Raw genomic sequence first — 23,061 nt, forward strand, 5'->3', positions numbered from 1 at the left:
CAAATATGCAGATCGGAACTGTCCAGTTTTGCTCCCATAGTAACCAATTGCATGCTCTATCTTGTTAGTAGTCAAGGATCTATGGTTTTACATAGCTGGAGTTGCTAGCCAGACAGCTAATGTAGCCAGACAGCTATGCTACTCTGTGTCAGCCCTTCCCCCCTGAGCCCCCCCCCCCCCCCCCCCCATGTGCAGGAATGTGACATTTTAAATGCTGGACACAGTTTGACTCGGGGGCATGTGACACCATCTGACAGAGGGGTACGGGTCAAGGACATCCAAGTGTGTGTGTGTGTGTGTGTCCGGGCTCTTTTTGAATGTGGGTTTGGCAGAGGAGATTATACCAGGCTCTGGCCTTGTGATTGAGTATGTGCGTGTGTGTGTCCGGGCTCTTTTTGAATGTGGGTTTGGCAGAGCTGCCACCTACCCCTGGAGTGGGGCAAATAGTTCAAAAGTCATTGGGGCATTTAATGTTCACTGGGGCATTTAATGTTTCACCATTAAGTTATGCTCTGTGAGTGTTATCCATATACAGTAACCAGGTGGCAGGTAGTGTATAACTATTGGAATCATATTCAATTATGTGTACATTCTCATACTAATAAAGCCTTAGTGTGAGTGAGTGTGTGTGTGTACATCCTCAGACATATAAATAGTAAACCCTTAGTTTTTGTGAGTGTGTGTGTGAGAGTAAGTGTGTGTGTGTGTGTACATTCTCAGACGAATAAACAGTAAAGCGTTAGTGTGTGTGTATTTCCCTATGCAGCGCATAGACTCCACACACCCACAGGTAACAGAACACTGCAAATCTGATATTGAAAATATACACTGGGCTACAGGATTATCTTTAATATCTACACTATGGGCTATAATATCTACACTATGGGCTACAGGATTATCTTTAATATCTACACTATGGGCTACAGGATTATCTTTAATATCTACACTATGGGCTATAATATCTACACTATGGGCTACAGGATTATCTTTAATATCTACACTATGGGCTATAATATCTACACTATGGGCTACAGGATTATTTTTAATATCTACACTATGGGCTATAATATCTACACTATGGGCTACAGGATTATCTTTAATATCTACACTATGGGCTACAGGATTATCTTTAATATCTACACTATGGGCTACAGGATTATCTATAATATCTACACTATGGGCTATAATATCTACACTATGGGCTACAGGATTATCTATAATATCTACACTATGGGCTATAATATCTACACTATGGGCTACAGGATTATCTTTAATATCTACACTATGGGCTACAATATCTACACTATGGGCTACAATATCTATAATATCTACACTATGGGCTACAGGATTATCTATAATATCTACACTATGGGCTACAGGATTATCTATAATATCTACACTATGGGCTATAATATCTACACTATGGGCTACAGGATTATCTATAATATCTACACTATGGGCTACAATATCTACACTATGGGCTACAGGATTATCTATAATATCTACACTATGGGCTATAATATCTACAATATCTACACTATGGGCTACAGGATTATCTATAATATCTACACTATGGGCTACAGGATTATCTTTAATATCTACACTATGGGCTATAATATCTACAATATCTACACTATGGGCTACAGGATTATCTATAATATCTACACTATGGGCTATAATATCTACAATATCTACACTATGGGCTACAGGATTATCTATAATATCTACACTATGGGCTACAGGAATATCTAAAATATCTACACTGGGCTACAATATCTACACTATGGGCTACAATATCTATAATATCTACACTATGGGCTACAGTAATATCTATAATATCTACACTGAGCTACATGAATGTCTATAATATCTACACTATGGGCTACAATATCTACACTATGGGCTATAATATCTACACTGTGGGCTACAATATCTATAATATCTACACTATGGGCTATAATATCTACACTATGGGCTATAATATCTACACTATGGGCTACAGGAATATCTAATATCTACACTATGGGCTACAATATCTACACTATGGGCTATAATATCTACACTATGGGCTACAATATGTATAATATCTACACTATGGGCTATAATATCTACACTATGGACTACAATATCTATAATATCTACACTATGGGCTATAATATCTACACTATGGGCTACAAGGATACAAGGAAGTTTATTGTCACATGCATATAGTTACTGGATGTAAGAAATGCAGTGAAATTATGTCTGGTGTCAGCCTATTTGTGCATTTATGGGGGGGGTAAAAAGTGCAGTACTGTAGAAGAGGGGTTTAGTAGATTAAGTGGCAAGGGCTGCATAAGAAAGGTGGGGGAGGATTGGGATCGGGGGGGGGGGGGCACACAACAAATAACAACGAGCACCCAAGAGCAACAGGGACAAGGAAAAACTCCCTTACCAAGGAAGAAACCTTGGGCAGATCCACGGCTCAAGGGGCTAACCCAACTGCCAGGGGTCTTGGTGTGTGTGTTGGGGGGATGACAGGGGAGATGGGATAGTGTGCTGTGTATGTGGGGAGAGGGCAGTGTGCAATATGTGTGTTGGAGAAGCTTCCTCATGAGACAATGTGCTGTATATTGGGGGGGGGGGGGGGGCAGTGTGCTGTAAGTATGTTGGGGATGTGTGTTGGAGAAGCTTCCTGATGAAATAATGTGCTGTGTATGTAGGGGAGAGGGGGGGGCAGTGTGCTGCAAGTATGGTGAAGGGACTTACTAGCAGCAGAGTACTGTATGTATGATGTATGTGAGTGATGACAGTGAAGATGTGTGTGTGGGCGGGAGGGGAGTGGAGCAGTGACTGTGTGTATGTGTGTGTGTGTGTAGTGTGTGTGTGGGTAGGTGGGGGCAGTGTGCTGTAAGTATGTAGAGGATTTGTGTTGGAGAAGATCCTGAAGACAATGTGCTGTGTATGGAGGGGGGGGGGGGGGGCAGTGTGCAGCAAGTATGTAGAGGAGGCTTACTGTAGCAAGCAGTGTGCTGTATGTATGTGAGGTGATGACAGTGATGAATACAATATCTATAATATCTACACTATGGGCTATAATATCTATAATATCTACACTATGGGCTATAATATCTACACTATGGGCTATAATATCTATAATATCTACACTATAAGCTATAATATCTACACTATGGGCTATAATATCTACACTATGGGCTATAATATCTAAAATATCTACACTATAAGCTATAATATCTACACTATGGGCTATAATATCTACACTATGGGCTATAATATCTACACTATGGGCTAATAGGCTATAATATCTATAATATCTACACTATGGGCTATAATATCTACACTATGGGCTATAATATCTATAATATCTACACTATAAGCTATAATATCTATATCTACACTCTGGTTTTCAACAATATTCCACAAACAGCCCCAGGTACAGAGAGCCATAAACGATAACATGTCAACAGTCTGTTGGTAAACAATAACTGTCAACAGTCTACTGGGGGGAATATAACAGGTCAGCCTGACAGTCACAGAATCCAGGGCAGCTGGCTTGCTAAGCTGTGCCATGTGTGATTTAGCATTGTGTGCTATTCCTGCGTCAGTCTTCGGATCACTGCGGAGCACTGGTAACGTGTTTGACCTTGTCATAACATGACCTGACCTGACCTGCCGGTTAGTAATTGGTCAGTAAACTGGTTAGTAACTGAGGTGATCATGAGGTGAGCCTGTCTTGTCTGTGCTTCTCCACAGATCATATGCCCTCATGTCTATAAATACAACATTACAAACAGAGGGCTTGAATAGACCAGTCACAAATCACAAACACAGACCAGACCAACATCATAAACACAGGGCTTGAATAGACCAGTGACTTGGGACGAAAGGTCCTGCAGTAGGCTACCCAAAAGAGGAATCATTTCTGGTCACTTATCGCCGTTCCAAGGCATGTTTTCAGTTAGCAGAGGCTCGTGTATGTTAAGCCAGTCGACCTCGTATCACCAGGGAGCGGATGGAGCCGGACCGGGTCACAGGGTCACTAACGGTCACCGCGTGGCCACCAGAGAGGTCAGTAACGGCCACCGCATCGCCACCAGAGAGGCGTGCAGAGGTAAAGTTCCAGGGCGGGACTTCCTGTGCCCCCCAGTGCTGGAGGGGCTGCTGCAGCGTTTCTGGACAGGGCTGCAAGATGGACTTCCTGCCAGAGAGGAGCTCAACCAGACGCTCGAGTTCCAGAGCGACGAACTCCGCTGGACCGCGCAGAAAAGGGGTGCGTTGCTATGACTACAGTCACACGTTGTCTTGGAGCAGAAAAGGGGTGTGTTGCTATGACTACAGTCACATGTTGTCTTGGAGCAGAAAAGGGGTACGTTGCTATGACTACAGTCACACGTCGTCTTGGAGCAGAAAAGGGGTGCGTTGCTATGACTACAGTCACACGTTTTCTTGGAGCAGAAAAGGGGTGCGTTGCTATGACTAAGTTTTAGCTATGTGTGTGTGTGTGTGTGCGTGTGTATATGTGTGTTTGTGTGTGTGTGCGTGCGTGTGTATGTGTGTGTGTATCAGTGTTGGGCGGGTTTGGTCACAAGCGGCCTGCAGTCGCCCGATATTTTAATCAACCCGACCGCAACTTGGACCGCGAATATTAATTAGGACAAAATTATACCCGACCCGCGATCTGACCCGCTTATTTACAAAATGTGTGCTTTTGCTTATAGCCTGCATGCAGTGTGACAGTAGGCCATTTCTGTAAAACAAACTAATTTATTTGCGAAACTTTATGCAGTAGAACTACACGGAGTAGGCATGCAGGACATAATGTTTGCGCAGGAGAGAGAATGAGAACAAGAGCGCAAGCACGCACGCAACCACCAAGGATTAGAACACTAGGATAAGATTTGAAGGCCATGGACATACATCTTTCTTTCGAAAACAGAAATGGTGAGGCAAGGTAGGCAAGAGAGATACATTGCTGGTCAAAACTGGTTTATAATGCTGAATGAAGCACAAAGCTTTACTAAAGCACATCCACTGTTTAAAGTCACAAACACAACGAACTAAGTTAACTTTTATGCATGCGCGAACCTATACATACCGGTAGATATGGCTGTGTAGTCTGTGCCATAACATTTATTCCTGCAGGCTGCCCGTTTTGGCTGTCATACTGTAATGATCTGAGCCTAGCTGTTATGACTGTACTCCCATAATGCTGTGCGTGTGTGTGTGTGTGTGTAATGTTGATGTTGGTTTTAGTATGAGTAATGGCGTTTACCTTGTCATGTATGTGTTAGCTGGTTTAGTCTTTCTTTATGTTGTACCTCATGTGTTTACCCCGTGTATTGTATGTGACTACCCTGTTTGTGTATCGTGCTTGTTTAAATGACCTCCCTTGTGTTGCCTGTTTAATGACGTTCGTGTGTTTTTGGTGCGTAACCAATAAAGACCATTTTGAGACAACTTTGCAAGATTGTTACAATACTTTTAAATGGCTTCGCAAGAAGTAGGCCTACATAGACCATAACTTGTACTACTGTCATCTTCTTTAAGAACTTTTCCCAATATTTCCCATAGCCTATATCGCTTTTCCTGAATAGCTAGAATGCAATTCATGAAAATTGGGCACTTCTGGATAAGTTTTTGATTTTTGGCAGGGTGTTAGGTATAGGCCTAAGGTTTTCAAAAATCCATGGATACAAGTTGGGTGGCCCCCCTAGTGGCAGTTATCCATAAAATCCAAAATGGCCCCCGCCGAAAAGAAAAAAGGTTATATCTCAGCTTCCTTTAGTCTTAAATTGTTGTATAATGCATTTTCTCTACTTTGTTTGAACAAGGAGAGGAACTAACCAAAACTCCAGATTCCAGACCCCAGTGAGTGGGGTTGGGAATGGAATGACAGAACCAAAGTCTGGGTGCCATATTGGACAGATCTGGAAGATGCCAGCAAGGGATGCTCACTCCTCCTCAACTGTAGCTGTGTGGTTGCCTGTATGGGCAACTGTAAGTGCCACCGAGCTGGACTTTGCTGCACCACATTGTGCAGGTGTGAGGGAGGCTCACTCCTCCTCAACTGTGGCTGTGTGGTTGCCTGTATGGGCAACTGTAAGTGCCACTGAGCTGGACTTTGCTGTACCACATTGTGCAGGTGTGAGGGAGGCTGCACTAATAATGATAAAGAGTAAAACCAAATATCTTTGAATAAATACATGATGTTTAAACGAAGTCCTTTTAGGCAAGTCCCTCCACTCGGCGGCCATATTGCAACGCTTTTTGGGCACTTTGGCAGAACTGCGCGTGCACAAGGCTTCACAACACCAATCTTGCTCCAGCGGTGAGATCACAACACATGATTGACAAAGAAAAGCATACCTTGGAGGTAAAATATGGGTCTAGGGACCTGAGTAATATTTCAATGTGACTTTTTCAGAGATATTGACAGTTTATGAGCTAAATATGACTATGATACTAGACTTAAAATAAGAAGAACAAAATTGGATTCCTTGTATCAAACAAAGTAGAGAAAATACATTATACAACAATTTAAGACTAAAGGAAGCTGAGATATAACCTTTTTTCTTTTCGGCGGGGGCCATTTTGGATTTTATGGATAACTGCCACTAGGGGGGCCACCCAACTCATGATTTTTCACATATTTCACATATTCCTTCCCAGCTGTTGACCAGTCCTCTGTTGACCAGTCCTCTGTTGTCTCCTGACCAGTCCTCTGTTGTCTCCTGACCAGTCCTCTGTTGACCAGTCCTCTCCTGACCAGTCCTCTGTTGTCTCCTGACCAGTCCTCTGTTGACCAGTCCTCTGTTGACCAGTCCTCTGTTGTCTCCTGACCAGTCCTCTGTTGTCTCCTGACCAGTCCTCTGTTGACCAGTCCTCTCCTGACCAGTCCTCTGTTGTCTCCTGACCAGTCCTCTGTTGACCAGTCCTCTGTTGACCAGTCCTCTGTTGTCTCCTGACCAGTCCTCTGTTGTCTCCTGCAGGCCTGTGGTCTCTTGAGTACAGACGGGAGCTGACCAGTCCTCTGTTGTCTCCTGACCAGTCCTCTGTTGACCAGTCCTCTGCTGACCAGTCCTCTGTTGACCAGTCCTCTGTTGACCAGTCCTCTGTTGTCTCCTGACCAGTCCTCTGTTGTCTCCTGACCAGTCCTCTGTTGTCTCCTGCAGGCCTGTGGTCTCTTGAGTACAGACGGGAGCTGACCAGTCCTCTATGTGTCACCGCGGCAACGGGCTACAGTGACTGTCTGCGGTTCCTGCTGGAGCACGGCGCTCGGCCGAACCTGCTGACCGGCGGTCGCTCGGCGCTGCACGAGGCGTGTGTGAACAACGCCACCGAATGTGCCGCGCTGCTGCTGGAGCACGCAGCTGACCCCAACCAGCTCACCGAGGAGGGCCTGGCCCCACTGCACCTGTGCACACATGCCGAGTCACTACGGTAACCACTGCACCTGTGCAAACACGCCGAGTCACTACGGTAACCACTACACCTGTGCACACACGCCGAGTCACTACGGTAACAGTGCAAACACGCCAAGTCACTACGGTAACCACTACACCTGTGCACACACGCCGAGTCACTACGGTAACCACTACACCTGTGCACACACGCCGAGTCACTACGGTAACAGTGCAAACACGCCGAGTCACTACGGTAACCACTACACCTGTGCAAACACGCCGAGTCACCCTGGTAACAGCTCACCTGTGCAAACATGCCGAGTCACCCCGGTCAGGGATGGATTACTGCACGGGCCTACCAGGCCCAGGGGCCCAAGGGGTCAGGGGGCCCTGAAGCCCAAGCCTTTGCATGGAATCATTGCCTCAATATCAACAAATCAGGATGTAGTGTAGGCTATGAACCTGATTGAATTTAGTATTGGCCATCCCCAAAATGCACCAGAATACAGGATCACAAATCACATAAAACAAATAAAAAATCTTCTGGGGGAGGACCCCCAAACCCCCCCTCCCACATATACGACAATAAGTGGGGGGCCTTTAATACATCTGGGCCCAGGGGCCCAAAAGTTCATAATCCGTCCATGACCCCGGTAAACACCTGTGCAAAAACGCAGAGTCACCCGGTAACAGCCTAATGAGTGTGGGGAACATGGGTTCTGAATGAACACGATATATCGGCGGCCGGTATATTATTGCCCCCATAAGTAAAAAAAAATTACATATTATTATTATGTTATTAATATCGTTCCAATGCGGCGATATTTTTAAGCCCTAATTTCCCCAACTATGTAAGGACTGCCTGGCTACACTGAGCTTCTTGGGCTTGGTTAGCTCACTTGGCTGCTTCCTCAAACTAATGTGGCAGTGTGGATGTATTTGACCATTCTAACAAGGCCAATCAAATCATGTATAGCAGCCATCACTAAATGGCGGACCGCGGTCCGAGTCCGGACCGTGACGTGATCCTATCCGGACCCAGACCATAATAGCCTAATTTAGATTTTCACGTAAGATTTCAAAGCTGCGCTAGAATGTTTAGTTGGTTAGGATAACAGCATTTACTTCAGGAGCTTCAGGAACCATCATTTCGCTTGCTGCTACTCAGCCAGTGAAATCTGTGAATTCTGATAAAGTCGAGTCAGTGAGTAAAGTAGCCTACTATTATGGAGTGGGATAGCTGTCAAAATATTCGTGTCCATAGATTTGATACACGTGCGTATTTGTCTGTAGTTGTGCATAAAATAATTATTTGTGAATTCTCGAATGAGTCCAGCAGAGGAGGCTTCTATAAGACTACAGGTGAAGCAGTGCTTCACCAAAAAAAAGTAAAAAACAAAACACAAAAAAAATCTTATAATAATCCCAATTTCACTCCTTTGAAACAGAAATACAGTCACTAACACGAACTGTTTTCCTGAAATCAATTCTGTGAGTGACAACAGCGCCATCAGTCACCCGCGGTGGAACAGAGAATTACAGTGAATCAGACTGCTTCACCAACTTTTCGTTTTGCTTCACTACTACCATAGATATCTTTCCCCATTGACTTCAATGTAAAATAAATCGAGTGAAACCCCAGGCGGCTCGTGGATTTTTTCCGTTTCAATTGATCCTTATGGCAGATAAGTCCCACCCGTGAAGCAGTGACCGATTGGGCAGAATTTCACACTTCCTGCCGTTGAATATGATTGACGCAACACTCTGGCTAATCACTGTCTCCATTAGCTTGCCATCACTTTTCAGTTGCCTTCAGTGACCTCACTAGAGTTTCATTATAAATTGTGTAACTCATTCACATAGTTTGTTTTACATTCATTTTATAAGGTACATTGGATTTTTTTCTGTGTAGGGGAGAACGTTTTATTTAGAAGTATTGTGTGTAGCTCTGTGTTTTCTAACATAAGCTAGGTGGAAAGCTTGCTAGCGGTCTCCCCACAGCTAACGTTAGTGACTCGCTAAGTCCTAGCAAGATGGATTCGACGGAAGTTTCAGGCGATGAACATCGTTGACCGCAATTTACAGGATTCTTTACAGTTTTTTGAAATGAGGACCTATGAGTGAATGCAGAGGGGAGACCAAGAGACTTCCTGTGAAATTAACACAGTTCGTGGGTGCTACGGTAAGGATAAACTTGTTCCAAGTAGGCTATGCATTGATTAGAAAGTGCAGCTTCTCAACGTAGCCATCCTGTAAGTTCACTGATGTGTTATGATAACATTAGCCTATGTTATGGATGTGTTATAACGTCTTGGCTTTAAAATGGTTAAATCCTATTTTTGTCAAAGGCAATTCAGAACAATCTACTTGAAGCTAAATTTCAACTACCATTTAAAAACGAAACAGACACTGATTGATTCAGAAAAAAATTCTAGGATTCTTCAGTGTATCAGGAGGCAAATGTCAAGTGGATTTTTACTTCTGTATAGACCTCTCCAGAATATATCCCGCCTCCTAACTTCCGTATCCATCCAACTTCCGGGCATGAATTGTCTATGGGAAATAACATGGCGTTTTGAAAGATCGTACCTGTCAAACTCTGTAGGTGACAAAGTAGAAAAAGCTGCTGGGCAGATTGACCTACACACTTCTGCCATCTAGTTTCCACTGGATTTTTTGATTTTCGGTGCCGTTTAAGTAGTATAGTCTATAGTATACTACTTAAACGGCACCGACAATCAAAAAATCCAGTGGAAACTATATGGCAGAAGTGTGTAGGCTAATCTGCCCACCAGCTTTTTCAACTTCGCTACCTACAGATGTTTTACCGGTATGATATTTCGAAACGCCATGTTATTTCTCATAGACAATCCACGCCCGGAAGTTGGATGGATACGGAAGTTACGGAGGCGGGACTTATTCTGGAGAGGTCAATAGAAGGAAGGCTGTGACAGAAACAAACCGGTTGGTCAAACATATGCCAGAGCAGCAGTCATGGTATAATGTATCCCAGAGGCAAGAATGTGTCTCAATAGGCTACTGAATTTGACATTGCTTATGGGGCATAATTAGTAGCTTAGAATAGGGCCTATTGGAAGGTTGTTGTTTCAAGATGTGGATATCAACAACTTGGCATTAATAGGCTACACTGCAAAAACTGCTTATCTAATACAGTCTAACCAAGTGTTATTCATCTTATATCAAGATCAGAAAATATAGTTGGTATTGTTTTCAGTATAGAGACTTACCTAGTGACTAATTAGTGCTAAAGTGGAGATGCTCTTTTTTGGGGGCATGGCCATAGATAGCCTAGTCTTTGCAAGCAATATGTCTAACAAAAATATGCAAACTTATAATAATAATAATTATAATAATAATACATAAACCTTGTTTACTGTCTTGTCCAGTCTTAGGCCTACTACACCCCATTTGTGGCCTGTACTTTGAGATGGTGGTAAACAGGTCTTGATTTCTCAACAAATTACTCTGAGTTCTCTGACTGATCAAACAACATAGCTTTTGTTTATGCCATTGCAGACAGTTCAATGTCATCGTGTGTCTCATACATCAACCTCACCAACTTTGGCAGGTGTGTTAGGCACAATGTTCGTTTCCGTGGTGTGTGTGTGTGTGTGTGTGTGTGTGGGGGGGGGGTCATAATTTCATAACTGCTTCACTAGAAAAAAATACCACCAGCCGCCACTGGAGTCCAGTCGTGCATAAAATATATTGTGTGTATTTTATCCATCAGAATACGGATGGAAAAAAAATATGAATTCAAAAATTACAAGTACGAAATCAAACTACAGTTAGGCTTTCTTTGGTACATGTATTGCTTAACGAACAGCTTGGTCTTCGGCTCGCCCTGGGAATCTGTGTAGTGCTTATGTATGGTGTTACACAGGGGCAGGCTGTGTAATATCGGCGGGGGAACTTATATATTTTTGTTCCATATCTGTATTTTCCCACTGCTGTTGTAACAGCCGAACACACAACAGGTTCTTCCCGACATCGTAAGACAATAAACAAAGGGGGGAAAAGACGATTTGTTCAACTCCACAGGTAGCTATCAGCTATCACAAACGTTAGCGCCGACGTGCCTAACCCGCAGTAATGGCCCTTATTAGACATTCTCTGGCACTGTCCCCGCCGGATTCGTCTCAGCGCATGCGCAGTCTTGATCTCGATCTATGTTTCTTTTCTCAACAAGTAATGCCTGTGAATGCGGTGATGACGTATTTTGACAGTTGAGTCACTTGTGCGAAGTCGTACTCATACCAAAGAAAGCCAACTGTAAAGTTTGATTTCGTACTTGTAATTTTTGAATTCATATTTTTTTTCCATCCGTATTCTGATGGATAAAATACACACAATATATTTTATGCACGACTGGACTCATTCGAGAATTCACAAATATTTATTTTATGCACAACTACAGACAAATACGCACGTGTATCAAATCTATGGACACGAATATTTTGACAGCTATCCCCCTCCATATACTATGGAGAAGAGACTGATAGCCTGAAACGAGCGAGGAGAGGAGACGGGACGAGAAACAATCAGATGGATATCTAAGTTAACGATAAGTAAGTTATTTTCAAATCATCGATTGCTCAAATAGGAGAAAGCTAGACAGCGAGAACAGAGCTTTATATAACGATACGGGGGCAATACCACACAAAACTGTCACGTCCGTAATGCCAACTAAATATGGATGTGACAGTTTTGCGCGGAATTGCCCTGGACCTCTTCTATATATTCTGAGACAGGCGATTTTAAGCCCCAATTTGAAGCACCTCTACTAGACAAAGCATATATTTTGAGCAAGCATAGCGTAGGCTAGGCCCATTCAACAGTGAACTGAGACCACAGAATATTTTCGATTTAAGAAGGCAATATGATTGATCCACCACAATTAAGCCTACATGCATTCACTGCCCAACAACGTGATATTCCTGGGTTTCCAGGATTTCGGGTCAACATAAAAAAAACTAAAAAAATTAAATTAAACTGGCTGATTAAAGGGTTCAAGGAACCAGCTGTGGAATATCCATCCTTGTCTCAGCTCAAATTTTATTTTAAGTTCACGTTAAGATCTTAAAAATAGCCAAGCAACTCAGTTTTTCTCCCCAATTAGGCTACTCTTATCTTGCCTTATTTCTCCTCATTTCAAATGTTGCCTTTTAGGCTACTTATTTTATTTCACATTAAACATTAGGACTAGGCCTACAATCTTCTATTTCTTGAATTTCCCCTTGGGGATCAATAAAGTATCTATCTATCTATCTATCTATCTAGCCTATCTACAACTAGGCTCCATCCATCCATCCTAATATTATACATACATACACATAGCCTAAACACGCATGTTAAACATTATGATGCTCCGGACCTTTGCTTGAGGAAATTTTCCGTAACTGGACCTCGCTGAAGATTAATTGAATACCCCTGATGTATAGAGTCGTTAGGCGGGCTTATCATAATGATTGATGGCAGAGTTGCAACGGTTTGGCTTGAATTCCCTGCTACTTGAAAACAAATAAGATGGATGTTGCTGTTGGCGAATAGTGTGACACGAGTTAAGCTTTTATTAAGTTGGCAAAAGTTTGAACTAGCCAACTAGCTCCGCTGATGGGAAATGCATGGGACTCATAGCGCTGTCCAATTGCGTGCAGAGGGAATTTGAAAGACAACTGATTATCCCGCCCCTCGGACTGAGCACTGCGAACGGTGAGTGCCCAGACCCTACATTTTAATGTGGGTCTGGCTCGTCAGGCTAGATCTGCGTCCTTTGTAGCCCAAAATCATCTCGTAAATGCTCCTCCCTTGAGCTTATGGAGCCCAGCCTACCTAGAACAAATTGCTGGTGTTTCTGCGTGTTACCGCACTAATTGGGAAAAAAATAAACAAACCCCTTGAAGGGTTGCCTCGGTAGACACAACTTTATTCAATGATCAGTTGTTGGAACTATGCATAAGTTTCCCATATCACAAACTCTGATTTGGTCGCCAGCTTTTTTCCAGCTTCTAGCCGCTTATCTCCGCTCACTATCTTGTTGGCTGCAAAAACTCACTGACTGATGATGTCATGTTCACCACACATACTGCTATTTTGATTACTAGTTTTGCTGCTGTACCATTGAGGCTTATTATGAATTCTGTCTGTCATTGGTGGTATGCTTATTAAATGCTGTCCCCTTCACTTTTCACACATTTTTATCGTTATCGTTAATATTATCGGTTAAATATCAGTTATCGTTATCCGCATTGGCCAAAACAAACCCATAAATATCGGTTATCGGCATCGGCCAAAACAAACTGATGATGAAGGTTGTGTGTGTGATGATGAAGGTCGTGTGTGTGATGATGAAGGTCGTGTGTGTGATGATGAAGGTCTTGCTAACGCTAGTTTTGCTCTGGGCTGTAGCTGTGCTAAGCTGCTGGTGCGCCACGGCGCCAAGGTCAACGCTCTGAGCGAGGACGAGGACGAGGAGACTCCGATGCACGTGGCGGCCCGACGCGGCCTGCCCCAGCACGTCCAGCTGTACCTGCGCTACGGCGGCCAGGTGCGCCAGCGGAGCGCCCGCGGGGAGACGGCCCTCGGGGCGGCCTGCGGCGCCGAGCGCTTCCACAGCGGGGACGAGGAGGAGGACAGGTACGTGCAGGTGTGCAGCCTCCTGCTGGACTACGGCAGCGACGTTAACCAGGTGGACAAGGATCGGCGCGGCCCGCTGCACAAGGCCGCTCGCAACGCACAGCACCGGCTGGTGGAGCTGCTCCTGGAGCGAGGCGCACAGGTCAACGCGCTGGACTACAACGGCTGCTCTCCGCTGAGCAACGCGCTGCAGAACGCCGAGGTCAGGCAGCGGTGCCGGCCGCACACCGTCGTCCAGATGCTCCTCAACCACGGATCCATCAACGTGTGGCCTGGGGCTCTGCTCAAGGTACACACACACACACACACACTCACTCACTCACACACACACACGCACACACACTCACACACACACACGCACACACACTCACACAACCACGGATCCAGTGTCCAGTCTAAATGAAAAGGCTACAGAATATCCACAATGGTTATTATGAACCTGTAATGAGATGAGCTGTCTGCCACAGGTGCTAGGGTGTTGTGCATTAGCCCCTAAAACGGTGGAGATTGTGTTCAACTCCTACGATATGATGCCCGTTACATACAAATGGCTTGCGGCCATCCCAGAGGAGGCACATCAGGTCAGTCAGTAATTGTCCATCCTGTCAGTGATTTTCCATTCTGTTTATGGCCTCTGCTGTCTGTACTCAGAGCTAGAGGTTAACAGAACACATATAACCACAGAGTGAGAGTCACACCCTCCCCCTAACCCAATATAACCATAGTGAGTCACACCCTCCCCCTAACTCAATATAACCACAGAGTGATCAGTCACACCCTAACCCTAACCCAATATAACCACAGAGTGATCAGTCACACCCTAACCCAATATAACCACAGAGTGATCAGTCACACCCTAACCCTAACCCATGCTAAGCATGCTGTGCTGTGCTGTGCTGTGCCGTGCCTTGCTGTGTTGTGCTGTGCTGTGCGGTGTTGTGCTGTGCTGTGCTGATGATGCGCCCCATCCAAAACACACAACATGGCACTTGCACTTGGCTCGCGTTATAACACATTTTGCTATGCAAGTAGTTCATGTAGCTTACGGAGGCTATGAATCAGGCCAATTGCTTTGTTGTGAGACTGGTATCGTTAAACACAGTGATGTTTTGACATGAGCTGTGATGTCATGTGATGTTTTGACCTGTGAGCTGTGATGTCATGTGATGTTTTGACCTGTGAGCTGTGATGTCATGTGATGTTTTGACACGTGAGCTGTGATGTCATGTGATGTTTTGACCTGTGAGCTGTGATGTCATGTGATGTTTTGACGTGTGAGCTGTGATGTCATGTGATGTCATGTGATGTTTTGACATGTGATGTCATGTGATGTCATGTGATGTTTTGACATGTGAGCTGTGATGTCATGTGATGTTTTGACGTGTGAGCTGTGATGTCATGTGATGTTTTGACATGTGAGCTGTGATGTCATGTGATGTTTTGACGTGTGAGCTGTGATGTCATGTGATGTCATGTGATGTTTTGACATGTGAGCTGTGATGTCATGTGATGTTTTGACGTGTGAGCTGTGATGTCATGTGATGTTTTGACGTGTGAGCTGTGATGTTATGTGATGTCATGTGATGTTTTGACGTGTGGGCTGTGATGTCATGTGATGTTTTGACATGTGAGCTGTGATGTCATGTGATGTCATGTGATGTTTTGACGTGTGGGCTGTGATGTCATGTGATGTTTTGACTTGTGAGCTGTGATGTCATGTGATGTTTTGACGTGTGAGCTGTGATGTCATGTGATGTCATGTGATGTTTTGACGTGTGAGCTGTGATGTCATGTGATGTTTTGACGTGTGAGCTGTGATGTCATGTGATGTTTTGACATGTGAGCTGTGATGTCATGTGATGTCATGTGATGTTTTGACGTGTGAGCTGTGATGTCATGTGATGTTTTGACGTGTGAGCTGTGATGTCATGTGATGTTTTGACGTGTGAGCTGTGATGTCATGTGATGTTTTGACGTGTGAGCTGTGATGTCATGTGATCCCCACAGATGCACCCGAGCTTTTACGGGTCCCTGTTCGCTCTGGAGAACACGGCGCGGAGCCTCCAGCACTACTGCCGCGCGGTGCTGCGGAGGCATTGTGAGGGGCGCTGCCACAGGATCTTCCCTCAGCTCCCCATTCCAAAGACCCTGAAGAACTATCTGCTGCTGGAACCACAGGGCTTTGTATATTAGGCCGAGCAGTAGAAGCTGGTAGGAAACTGGAAGGAAGCTGGTAGAAAACTGGTGGGAAACTGGTAGGAAACTGGAAGGAAACTGGAAGGAAACTAGTAGGAAACTAGTAAGAAACTGGTAGGAAACTAGTAGATAACTGGTAGGGAACTGGTAGGAAACTAGTAAGAAACTGGTAGGAAACTAGTAGATAACTGGTAGGGAACTGGTAGGAAACTAGTAAGAAACTGGTAGGAAACTAGTAGATAACTGGTAGGGAACTGGTAGGAAGCTGGTAGGAAGCTGGAAGGAAACTAGTAGATAACTGGTAGGGAACTGGTAGGAAGCTGGTAGGAAGCTGGTAGGAGCCTGTTGGAAAGGGCTCACTAGTTGCTCAGGTGGCTGGTACAGTGAACTAAAGTTAAAGGCAGGCGGGCCCACTAGGTTAAAGGCAGTGTCAGAATTTCTTGTGGAAGTTTTTGTGGAATTCAAAAGCCAAACAAACACACTCCCTCTCTCCCTCTCTGGTTAGTCCCAGAGACCCACCCCTCTCCACACCCACATGTCACATGTTCCTGTCATGTCACGTCACATGTTCCTGTCATGTCACATGTTCCTGTGATGTCACGTCACATGTTCCTGTGATGTCACGTCACATGTTCCTGTCATGTCACATGTTCCTGTCATGTCACGTCACATGTTCCTGTCATTTCGGGCCTCAGGCTGTTTCCTCATCTGCTGTTGGCCCTTTTGCCAATGCTATAGATCCCTGGGTACTAACAGGAAGACACACACTCTTTTCCACACACTCTATTCCACACACTATTCTCCACACACTCTATTCCACACACTATTCTCCACTCTATTCCACACACTATTCTCCACACTCTATTCCACACACTCTATTCCACACACTATTCTCCACACTCTATTCCACACACTCTATTCCACACACTCTATTCCACACACTCTATTCCACACACTATTCTCCACACACTCTATTCCACACACTCTATTCCACACACTATTCTCCACACTCTATTCCACACACTATTCTCCACACACTCTATTCCACACACTATTCTCCACTCTATTCCACACACTCTATTCCACACACTCTATTCCACACACTCTATTCCACACACTATTCTCCACACACTCTATTCCACACACTATTCTCCACACACTCTATTCCACACACTCTATTCCACACACTCTATTCCACACACTGCTCACTCTACCTTTGCTCACTCTACCTTTGCTCACTCTACCTTTGACTTGGATGTTGGATATCACTTTGTAGGTGAACTGCAGTAGTGTATTAATGTGATATTATACATCTATATTTCTGTATTAATGTGATATTATACATCTATATTTCTGTATTAATGTGATATTATACATCTATATTTCTGTATTCGTGTGATATTATACATCTCTATTTCTGTATTAGTGTGATATTATACATCTCTATTTCTGTATTAGTGTGATATTATACATCTCTATTTCTGTATGTGAGTGTGATATTCCATATTGCTGCTTAGTGGTTGTGCTCCAGGTACACAAGTGAAGAGTGACCCCTGCTGGTGGGGTCAAGAGCTCCCAGCTCTTGCTGGTCTTTGCTGATGTAGTTGGTTAGGCCACCAGCTGGATATGCTGGCGTGACCATCTGAGGAAGCTGGTCATGCTGGTGTGACCAGCCTGTCATGTGGGATACAGCTGATGCAAGATGGTCATGCTGGTGACCAGCCTGCCAAGCTTGCCATTGTTGTTGTAAGATGGTCATGCTGGTTTGCTAGAATGACCAGCATAAGCTGGCACAGCCAGTTAAAGCAGCAGTGTAGACCAGCAGTGTAGACCAGCAGTGTAGACCAGCAGCACCAGCTAACATGAGCAAACAAGCAACAAACAACAAGCAAAACCAGCTGAATCAGCATCATTTAGTCAAATCTGCTTTATTACATTTCCCACTATCCCACGGTGGAGACAAGACATATTTTACCAATTAAGTCCACAGACAAACATAACATTCAGTAAACAATAAAAAGTAAATAAGAAGGCACATACAGTGAAGAAATAAGAGCAGCAAAATTGGGTTGAAATTGTGCAATTGTGCATACAGTAGACAGTCAATATAATAGTGCAAAAGTCAGGCCAATAAATGGCTGAGGTAGTTCTGTTTGACCTAAGTAAGCAAGTGGCATAGTGGTGCAAGTTATGTAAGAGCAGCAGAAGTGTTGTGTTTTCAGGACAACAGGACAACAACAACAAGTTGCAAAGTGTGCAAGTGTACAAGTGGAGTAGTGCAAGTGGAGTAGTGCAAGTGGAGTAGTGCAAGGCAGCCATTGTGGGTCCAAAGTCCAGGATGTTATGTAGCTGAGGGTGGAGGGGGGAGAGAGTTCAGCATCCTAACAGCCTGGTGTATGAAGCTGTTGGTGAGTCTGGTGGTGCGGGAGCGCAGGCTTCTGTACCTCTTCCCAGAGAGCAGTAGATCAAACAAATTGTGAGCGGGGTGACTTGCATCACTCACAATTGTGGTCGCCTTGCGGGTGAGGTGGGAGGTGTAAATGTCCTTCAGGGAGGGGAGTGAAGCACCAATAATCCTTCCAGCTGTGACAAACATAGCACAGGCATCATATGACTAACCAGGAAATACACAAGGGGCAAGAACAGAACACATGACCAGGTAAACATGAACACATGGCACAAGAGAAACAAGACACAAACACAAGGTAATACACAGAATGACCACCAGGATGGCCAAAGTCCAGGCAGGTTCCTGACAAGAAAGGGTAAATATAAGTATATACACATAACAAAACTCCACTGTACAGTAGAGACAGTAGAAGATAAGAAAAACTAACAAAACTAAATACTAAATATACTATATAAAAAGCTTGAGGATGATCAAGCATGAGACGCTTCCAGTGACAGGGCCGGGACTGGCCTGTAGTTCTGTGTGCATGGTGAGGTGCTCAAGAGAGTGAGTGTCATGGTGAAGGTGCAAAAACTGGTCCTCATATCTTAAATAGCATTAATATCAGCCTTAAGACAGGTGTTGTACCTACCATATTTAAACATGCTACAGTACCGTCCCTGATTAAAATCTTTTTTAGATACAAGGCATCTCTGAAGTGTTCCAGTCCTGTTTTAAACCCCTTCACAGCACAGAAACTGCACTTCTAAGAATTTGCAATGACATTCTATTAGTTACTGATGCTGGTGATGTTGTTATACTGATCCTGCTAGAGCTCACAGCGGCCTTTGACACAGTCCATCATGCCATCCTTCTCTCTCGCCTTGAGCAGTGTGTTGGTATTAAAGGTACTGCCTTCGAGTGGTTCAGATCATACCTCTCCGATAGAAGTTTCTCTGGCGACTTTGCTTCCTCCTCAGCACCTCTATCCTGTGGTGTCCCCCAGGGGTCCATTCTTGGGCCCTTCCTCTTTGCCCTCTATGTGCTCCCCTTAGGCTCCATCCTTAGAATATATGGCATTTCTGATGTACTGTGTGTGTGTGTACGTGTGTGCGTGCGCGTGCAGGGCTTAATGTAAATAAAAAATCCTGAGCCTGAAAATGTTTCAGCTGGGGATGTGTTGTTTGGGGGGGGGGGATCTCTTTCCACAGTACGTATGGTTCCTTATTGCTTGCATGACAAAAACAACCCCGAGCAGCTTTCAGCCATTTCTTTACAAAACTTTTCTTGATGCAGCACCCTGCACTGGTAGACAAATGCAGAAAACATTTTTTATCAAATGTCATTGTTTGAATGCAAAAAACAATGGGCTACTTTGGCGTGGGCTAAAATATGCATCAATTAGACTAGGCCACCTACTGCTGATGGTAAGAGGAATAATCACGTTCTGTTCTGATTAAACACAGTCCTCGTGGGGATTACAGTCTCTAGTTGCTCTAGTTTTTTTGTCATTGGAATCCACCAACCATTGAAAATGGTGACCCTCATCTATATGATTTCCCAACTTTTTCTCCTGAAATTTTCCTCACAGCCGCAACACGTTGGAGATCCAGCAAGGTGCCAGAATACTTTAAGCCCTGCATACGTGTGTGTGTCTGTATGTGTGTGTGTGTGCGTGTGTGTGTGTCTGTGTCTCTGTGTGTGCTAGTGTAGCAAGGTTAATACACATGTTCACGCGCCAAACCCCGGGTGCCGCCATAACCCTACAAAAATGCATTTCATTTCCGCCGGAAGTGGTTTGCCGGTGTAAACACAGCGGTTTCCATGCTAGCTTGGGATCACGGTTCTACGGTTCTACCGCTTTAATGCTTGGATGCTGGTAACTGAAGCTGGAGAAGTCAAAACTGCGGGATGTACGTGTGTTGCTGGACCAGGGAGATCTTGTTCCCACTCAGCTGCGATCCTGTGGAAGGTAACTAGATTATTTGACCATTGTAGCCTAGGCCTTGTCATGTTTTTTTTTTGGTATCCGAACTACATCATAGGCTACTTGCCTAGAGTGCAAAGTGTGTTTGTGCCATGATGATAATAATAACGCATTTTCTTCATAAAGGGCATTTCTGCAAACCCAATGTTCTGTATATTCATTGTAGGCTATGTGTGCAATGTATTATATCATATGACATGTTTGTAGTGAACCCATTACAATATCTCAGCACTGTTTTTACTATATCTGTGAGACGGGGGAACCGGGCTTATATATAATATCTCAGCACTGTTTTTACTATATCTGTGAGACGAGGGAACCGGGCTTATATATAATATCTCAGCACTGTTTTTACTATATCTGTGAGACGGGGGAACCGGGCTTATATATAATATCTCAGCACTGTTTTTACTATATCTGTGAGACGGGGGAACCGGGCTTATATATAATATCTCAGCACTGTTTTTACTATATCTGTGAGACGGGGGAACCGGGCTTATATATAATATCTCAGCACTGTTTTTACTATATCTGTGAGACGGGGGAACCGGGCTTGCCTGCACAGACGGACAGAACCAGTGGAATGCTGGTCAGAGGAAGATGAAGATGAAGATGAAGTATGTGCGCTTCAAACGACACAACAGGAAGGATCTCTACCAGCCGCCACCAACTTCACAGCCATCCTCTACCACTCCAGAACCGGCACAGAAGGTGACACTCTTTAGGACTCATGAAGAGTGGAGGAAGAACGCACTTGCCTCACCAATGGCAGAACTTTTCAGTTGCCCTGGGAGTAGCCTCTTGCAGCTCTGCTTTAATGCTAATACCTCCTCCATCACCGAGCCAACACCATGTCCACGCCTCATCTCCTAACCCATGACCACTGACTTGTGTAAAATGTAGAACCTTCTATGATGAATACATTAACATGTCCACAGCCCAGCTTGATTGATTGAGATTGAGAAGGTTACAAAAGCACAGTGCAAAGAACAGGTCTGGCATGATGCGCGGAGAGTGCGCGTCACACCGAGCACGGCTAGAAAGTTTTTGTCAGAACACTTACACCCATCCTTCCGTGGCAATGCCGCAACCCGTCAAGGAACGGAGGGGGAGGAACTTGCAAGGGACTATTTGGAAACTCTGGGCAACAGCATTGAAACCAAAGGCTTGGTGGTGTGCGAAAAGGAACCGTGGCTTGGTGGTGTGCGAAAAGGAACCGTGGCTTAGTGGTGTGCGAAAAGGAACCGTGGCTTAGTGGTGTGCGAAAAGGAACCGTGGCTTAGTGGTGTGCGAAAAGGAACCGTGGCTTGCAGCATCTCCCGATGGAGTGATAAACAAACCTGTGATGGGAAACAAGTCACTTGCAGAATTTTTGGCAACAAAGAACTGCGAAATCACAACTGTGGCAAACGGAGATAGGGTAGATTACCATATTGCCTGCAATGGTCCAAAAGGCTACTACATGCAGGTACAAATTGGGATGCACTGCACAGGGCTTCAGCACTCCAAGTTGGTGATCTGACAAAACTGAGCACCTAGAAATGGAAGTACCCTACGACCAAGGATTTGTCCAGGGGCATATCATACGGCTGCACACATTCTACTGTGCCCACATGCTCCCGAAAATTGTTGATGATTTTGTCGAGGGAAGGTTACAGTTCTGCAGAAAATATCGTAGCATTTAAAAAATAATATAAACTGCCTTATTTAGGTCATGGCCACAGGAGCCAACAGATGTCCGTTATTTACATAATGCACAATTTACATGATCTCTTTGTGCTGTGCAATATATCAATGTGCCTGTACTGTTTGAGTAAAATAAAGTTTGATGTAATTTCATTTAATTTCATCATCATGAATGATAGGCCTTATGTTCCTTAGAGGGTTACAATTTCTGTTAACACAGTTTATCATTCATAGCAAGCTCATACTGTACATAAATAACACTGGATTAATTCATTGTTTTGAGGAAACTAAAGAAATGACTTCAACAAGAAAGATCACATGTTTAATTCTAACAGGTATTTAAAAAGTAAAATACAAAAGCCCACACAATTACATCACTATAAAAATATTCATATTGTTACGGATGCATGTGTTCCCAGTGCATTATGTGATGGTGTGAACGAGCCCACGCCGTCACATAATTAGGGACAAGAAACAGTTGTTAAGAATCCAGTTCCTGAGGGGAGGCTTTTGGTAATGGGGTTGCGTCTCTAGATCCTGTCAGTGAAGAGTTTGATGAGGCGGTGAGGGGTCCATCGCAGGCGGTTGTGGAGGGTCGCTTGCGAAACTCTGAGTTCTTGGAAGACTTGCCTTCACATCTCTCTCACTTGTCTGATCTAGAGAAGACAGATATCATTGGGTTGATTGAGTCCTTTCCTAGTCTCTTTCCTGACGTTCCTTCCCGTACATCGGTGATTGAACAT

At 44.3% G+C, this 23,061-nt stretch overlaps 1 protein-coding gene across 1 annotated transcript; it reads left to right on the forward strand.

The window, feature by feature from the left end:
- The first annotated feature begins 3,975 nt into the window (after positions 1–3,975).
- Positions 3,976–16,253, forward strand: LOC143121434 (ankyrin repeat and SOCS box protein 18-like). The gene is made up of 6 exons (XM_076281793.1): positions 3,976–4,270; positions 6,990–7,107; positions 7,153–7,440; positions 13,833–14,349; positions 14,528–14,641; positions 16,068–16,253. Exons 1-6 carry the CDS (start codon positions 3,976–3,978, stop codon positions 16,251–16,253), a joined length of 1,518 nt encoding a protein of 505 aa, XP_076137908.1.
- Positions 16,254–23,061: the final 6,808 nt, after the last annotated feature.

This window comes from Alosa pseudoharengus, unplaced genomic scaffold (genome assembly GCF_046254945.1).
Source record: "Alosa pseudoharengus isolate Yale_2024_CS ecotype anadromous, Long Island Sound unplaced genomic scaffold, YU_APseudo_1.1 YU_APseudo_1.1_scf_13, whole genome shotgun sequence".
Taxonomy (NCBI): domain Eukaryota; kingdom Metazoa; phylum Chordata; class Actinopteri; order Clupeiformes; family Clupeidae; genus Alosa; species Alosa pseudoharengus.

Coding starts and splice junctions, on each gene's coding strand:
- LOC143121434 (XM_076281793.1), top strand. CDS start 3,976: ATGTTAAGCCAGTCGACCTCGTATCACCAGGGAGCGGATGGAGCCGGA. Junction 4,271..6,989: donor CTGGACCGCGCAGAAAAGGG/GTGCGTTGCTAT, acceptor TGTCTCCTGCAG/GCCTGTGGTCTCTTGAGTAC. Junction 7,108..7,152: donor GACCAGTCCTCTGTTGACCA/GTCCTCTGTTGT, acceptor TCTCCTGACCAG/TCCTCTGTTGTCTCCTGCAG.